This window comes from Vigna unguiculata, chromosome 1, assembly GCF_004118075.2.
Source record: "Vigna unguiculata cultivar IT97K-499-35 chromosome 1, ASM411807v1, whole genome shotgun sequence".
In the NCBI taxonomy this organism is placed as follows: Eukaryota; Viridiplantae; Streptophyta; class Magnoliopsida; order Fabales; family Fabaceae; genus Vigna; species Vigna unguiculata.
Window position 1 is genome coordinate 11,920,498 of NC_040279.1, and position 6,190 is coordinate 11,926,687.

The 6,190-nt window shown below is 27.7% G+C and overlaps 1 protein-coding gene across 1 annotated transcript; it reads left to right on the forward strand.

Annotated features, from left to right (window-relative positions):
- The first annotated feature begins 4,425 nt into the window (after window positions 1-4,425).
- LOC114169614 (glutathione S-transferase 3-like) lies at window positions 4,426-5,457 on the forward strand. Its single transcript, XM_028054887.1, has 2 exons — window positions 4,426-4,805; window positions 4,909-5,457. Exons 1-2 carry the CDS (start codon window positions 4,491-4,493, stop codon window positions 5,251-5,253), a joined length of 660 nt encoding a protein of 219 aa, XP_027910688.1. The 5' UTR covers window positions 4,426-4,490; the 3' UTR covers window positions 5,254-5,457.
- Window positions 5,458-6,190: the final 733 nt, after the last annotated feature.

Here is a 6,190-nt window from a genome sequence, read left to right on the forward strand (position 1 = left end):
AAACCATGAATTGAATCTGATGAAAAAAAACCCAGAGACTTTAACTACTTAAACAAATTCATAGTTGAAAAAAAAAGATCAAAGAAGGGGAGGAGCATAAAAAAAATAGTAAGTTGATTTTAATGCAAAGAAAAATCCTAATATTGTAAAACTCCAACTTTAACATGTTAAACAAAAAAGAAAATACTTTGGAAGAACAAATTAAAGAAGGAGGAAAACACAAAAATCAGTGAGTTGAATTTGACGCAAATGAAACTTAAATGGATTAAACAAAATTGTATCCCGAAAGAAAAAAAAAATAAAGACAGTAGAAGAAACTAAGATTTAAAAAGAAATGGAAAAAGAACAAACCTTCTAAAAAAGATATTTGTATTTATGCTTGATAGCCTTGCCTTTAGCTTTGAAGAAATATTCGGTCTTCTCCTTCTTGAAGATTTCATTCATCTCAAAAATGTTAGTCCTTCTAGTAAAAATCAAACCTTTTAAAAATGATCTTCGTTCTTGTGCTTCAAAAGTTTTTTCATCTTCTCCTTCTTGAAGATTTCATTAATCTTGAAAACAAAAACATAGATGCTCTAAGATAAAAATATCAACCATTACAAACCATATAAGAAGAGAAAAGAATAACCCACATAAACAAAAAAAAAGAATGAAATTGATAAAAATCAAACCTTTGAAAAAACTGGGGAATGATCTTTGTCCTTCTGCCGGTAAAATTCAAACCTTTTCATATCAAGGCACACATGCATCTCCAATATTTTTTTATCTTTAAAACAAAAACAAAGTTAAATAGAGAATCATAAACACAACAAAAAAAATCAAACTTTTTAAAAATCAAAAGTAGTTTGTATCATCACAGAAATAATCTATTGTGTTCTTCAAACAAAAACTTCTACCTTTATTGTGTTCTTCAAACACTTCATCCATTTGGCAAAAAGCATTCATCCATCAGAGGAAAAAAAAACATATAAAAGTATTCAGATCTAAGAGAGGAAGAAAATATTTGGGAGAAGAGGAAAAACTTCTACCTTTGGTGTGTTCTTGAAACGGTTCATTCATTTGCTAGAAAGCATTCCTTTATTAGAGTAAAACAATCATAAAAAAGAATTTAGATCTGGGAGAAGAAGAAAATATCCGCTAGAAGAACAAAAGCTTCTACCTTATTGTGTCTTTGAAACCGTTCATCCATCTCCATCTGCTTGAAAACATTCATTCATCAGAGAAAAAAACATAAGAAAATATTCAGATGTGGGAGTAGAAGAAAAGATCCGTGAGAAAAAGGAAAACTTCTACCTTTAGTGTTGTTTGAGAGTTTTGCCTCTCTTCGATCTTTTCATTCAAGCATTCCAACCAAAACAAAGTTAAGATCAACTAAAACTTCAGTTAGATAAAAGCAAAAATAGAAAGAAGATGATTTTTTTTTTCATTGAGAAAGATGAAATAACCGAAAACTGAGTAAAAATCAAAACTTTACATATTATTGTCATTCTGCAACAAAAAAGATCAAATCTTGTTCAAAGTTTTGTGCTTCAGAGTCTTGCCTCTGACCTATCCTCTCCTCATTTCATTTATCTCAACGAAAACAAACAAAAACAAATTTAAGATCAAAGCAAACTATACTCAAGAAGAAAGCAAAATTAAGAAGATATTTGAATGTGTTAGTGAGAAAGAGAGAGATGAAGACTCGTAAAAAAGCAAAAATAAGAAGAGATTTGAATGTGTGAGTGAGAAAGAGAGAGATGAAGACTCGTAAAAAAGCAAAAATAAGAAGAGATCTGAATGTGTGAGTGAGAAAGAGAGAAGAGGTTGTGTTGAAAGTAGAAAGAGAATGGTGTTCTGTGTGAGTGAGAAAGAGAGAGATGAAGCTGAAGAGTTGTGTTGAAAGAGAATGATGTTCTGTGTGAGTGAGACGAAGGGTGAGAAGAAAAGAATGAGAGAGGTTATTCATTTAGATTTAATTTTTGTAGCCTCAAAATTCTGTATGAGTGACACATAAGTGTTTTTACTGATTGTGGTACATTTTTTGAATGAAAGTGGTTCAGAAATATTATTTAATTGAAAAACTTGTCATTTGTTAATTCTCAATTGTATATAGCATTAGATAATATGTTGATTTATCTATTATATTAATTTTATTTTCACTAGCTTACCCTGGTTCAGAAATATTATTTAATTGAAAAACTTGTCATTTGTTAGTTCTCAATTGTATATAGCATTAGATAATATGTTGATTTATCTATTATATTAATTTTATTTTCACTAGCTTACCCGTCTCTCTTTTGTGTTTGTATTTCTTGTTGTTTTTCTTTTTACGATGATCACCAATATTAGTGAGAGCAGATGAGGGGGCTCTTGTTGATCTTGACTAAGCTAAGGAAGATGATGTTGCTGCTTAGAGTAGAATGCATTAGTTTGATATCAGTGTAGTATTCTTTTTGAGAACTTATATGTCTTTCTGTTCTGCTCAGAGGAGCAATTTTTGTTTAAACTCGTGTTGTATAGCTTGAAGGATTGTATTGTTATTCTCTTATACTTTTTGTCGTCACACATTTATATTATATTATGTTATGTGTTATTTGATAGTGTTTTAAATGGTATGTCACACTAATCAACATACAAATTTCAAAATTATTTTTATATAATAAAAAATATTTAAATTTAGATTACCATAAAAAAATTTCCAAATAATTATTCAATGAAAAAGTCAATATAACTTTTTATTTGATCAATGTATTTTAATTACTTATGAAAATTAAAATCAGCTCTAATTAAATTATAATTAGTGTTTAAAAATAATTTCATTTTAAATAAATAACTAGATACTTTTTTATGTTAATTACAAATTATTCACGATTTTAATTTATAAAGATAAGTTTTAAACATTTAATATACATATACATATATATATATATATATATATATATATATTAATAAAATTATATAATAAATATATTACAACGAAAACATAGAAAAAAACTATATTTTAAACGTGTTTTTAATAAAAAAAGCTATAAAACAAAATACACTGAATATCTAGATAAACTGTTTTTACTACTATTTAGTAAAAATAATAATTTGTGTCCCATATTTTATAATTTTAATTATAAATTTATGAAAAAATTATGAAAAAATATTTAAGAATAAAAAATGAAACATTATATATAAAATACTTTCTTTAAAAATAAATATAAATAAATATTTTTTAATTATCATCAAAATTAATTTTTAATTATAAGCATTAATATCAGTATTATATTTATAACGTGTATCCGAAATTCATTTTTTCTATATAAAGGCTGTTTTACAAAAAACAATATATAGTCTTTTTATTGGTTATTGTAGAAAATTTTCATTCAATATATGAATAATTATACTTTTTATTTTACCTACTAGCAATATATGTATAGATATAAGACCAACGAAAGTATTCTTAGTTAAACATCATCAAAGTATTATATGTGGTAAAATTATGCTTATACAATATTATCCTTTTAAAAATAAATGTAACCATCATAATAATTAATTAATCTTAAAAATTAATAATTTATTATAATACATTAAAACCATTGCTATTAAACTAAATAATAAATTATTAAAAATAATATTTCATTTAAAATTATAATATAATTATACTAAAATTAAATAATAATTTCAATAACATAAAATAATTGTATTGTTAAAAATTTAAAATTATAATTTCCTTAAACTTTTCAAGATAAAAATAACTTACCATTTCAATTTTAACCGTTTTATAAAACTAAGATTCCTGTTGTCAAGTAAAAATTTAAAATTCAAAATATTTGATAATCAATTTTGAATGAGATTTGAAATTGCAAAAACACTCTGTAAAAATATAGTAACAAAAATTATATTTAAAATTCAAAATAAAAAATTATAAAATAAGCTTTTAAGGAACTTTTTTAACTTTCTGAACAACATTCATATAATAATGTAAAATGTAAAATATTATATAAACAATAAATAAGTAATTCGATATTATCATTAACAAACTTAAAATAAGTAATAGAATATTAAAAATAATATTATATTTAAAATTTTTGTACATCTATGTCAAAATTATTTTTTAAAACTCTTTGAACACGTGTATTATTAAGTAATATTTCTTATTTTAAATTAAATTTATTTTAAATTAAATTTATTTTAAATTAAATTTATCACTATTATTTAAAAAATGATATTTATTTTTAATTTATTTTTAATTATAATAAAAATAAAATTTTGTAGTCTTAAAAATAATTTCTTTCATTGCGCGGATCAAATTGTAGATAAGGGTTAGGTAAACGAGATCCACATGATTGCAAACACGTACGGTATAGTCTTTGCTCAAGAAGAACATTCCAGAACTATCTCCACATTGATTTCTTTTTTATTCCTTATAAATATCATCACCTCTTCTGCTAGTCCAAAGCATCTAGCAGCAAAGCCAGTTGACAACCTGAGTTGGAGTTGGTGATCCTGTCCGTGCAGTGATGGCGGACGAGGTTGTTCTGTTGGATACATGGGCCAGCATGTTTGGGATGCGGATTAGAATTGCATTGGCAGAAAAGGGTGTTAAGTACGAATACAAGGAAGAGGATCTCAGAAACAAGAGCCCTTTGCTTCTGCAGATGAACCCTGTTCACAAGAAGATTCCAGTTCTGATCCATAATGGAAAACCCATTTGTGAATCTGCAATAATACTGCAGTATATCGATGAGGTATGGAATCACAACCCTCAACTCATGCCCTCTGACCCTTATGAGAGGGCTCAAGCCAGATTCTGGATCGATTACATTGACAAAAAGGTATGTGCTTTTGGTTTGTTGTCATCTCATCTCTTTTTGTTCTGCTTTAAATTTTGTTTTTGTCAACGATTTCTGATTTTGTGATATTGGTTATTGAATGCAGGTGTATGATACATGGAGGAAAATGTGGCTTTCCAGTGGAGAGGAGCATGAGACATGGAAAAAGGAGTTTATCTCTATCTTTAAGCAACTAGAAGAAACACTTGGAGACAAACCTTTTTTTGGGGGCGACATGTTTGGCTTTGTTGATGTTGATCTGATCCCCTTTTATAGTTGGTTCTATACGTATGAGACATATGGTAACTTCAAAATGGACACAGAATGTCCTAAACTCGTTGCTTGGGCCAAGAGATGCATGGAGAGAGAGGCCGTATCCAAAACACTTCCTGATGAAAAGAAGGTGTATGCTGTTATTGATGGAATAAAGAAAGCACTTTTTTCAAAATAGAGGAGTTTCGTGGACTTACCCAATAAAAACTTGCACTTTAAATATGGTAGTTTGAGGCCTTGTATTAATTTAGCTTGGGTTTTTTCTGTCTTGGGTTATTTATGGTTGGATAGACACTTTGGTGTGTCTGCTCTGTATTAGTGTGCACTTATAATCAATAAAACCTCTTTCTATTAGTTGTGGTCAAAACTATGTTTCAATCTTCTTATTATTGTTACAGAGTTTAAAGTGACTTAAGAGAAACTGCTCAATTTGTTAGATATTGATCTCACAATAACTTGTTATGCAATTTAACATTCCCCTTATATTATAGTATGTGATGTAGGGTAATTTGGTGGGTGCCCCAGTTTGAGATATTAGTAGTAAAAATTGCTCGTATATAAATTCAAAACGATCATCTATCACATACATAGAAAATGATTATATCATAATTCGCACCGTTAGTCAATAGAAGGTAATTTGTAAAAACAAAATCACATATAGAATGTTGTTAAATAGATAACAAATTCATTAGATAAGTGTAACACTCCATTTATTTAATAAAGCTAAATAAAGAATATGTCACACAGTATAATATAAGAAGCGAGAATAATAGAGTATAATGTCACTCCCACAGATATTCCAACTTCTTAAAGGACGAATAAAAGAGGCACACCACGATGTCAAGTACAAAGTAAAGTAAGAAGTGATAATGACTTAAACAAATTCTCAGAGAAAGCAATACATGGGCCTTAGCCCTAAATGAAAAGCCCAAAAGCAGAAGTCAATCCAAAGGCTAAGCAGCGGAAACATCACCTCCCTGTTGACCACGGGTGTTCCTCGCATTTACTCATATCAACAAGTTGATGATCATCGCAAAAAAGAGTACCACACAGCAGAACACACAACAATAACAGAAGGGTAAGCTAGAGCCAAAAGTGGTTTTATCATGCAATCA

Coding starts and splice junctions, on each gene's coding strand:
- LOC114169614 (XM_028054887.1), top strand. CDS start 4,491: ATGGCGGACGAGGTTGTTCTGTTGGATACATGGGCCAGCATGTTTGGG. Junction 4,806..4,908: donor TCGATTACATTGACAAAAAG/GTATGTGCTTTT, acceptor TATTGAATGCAG/GTGTATGATACATGGAGGAA.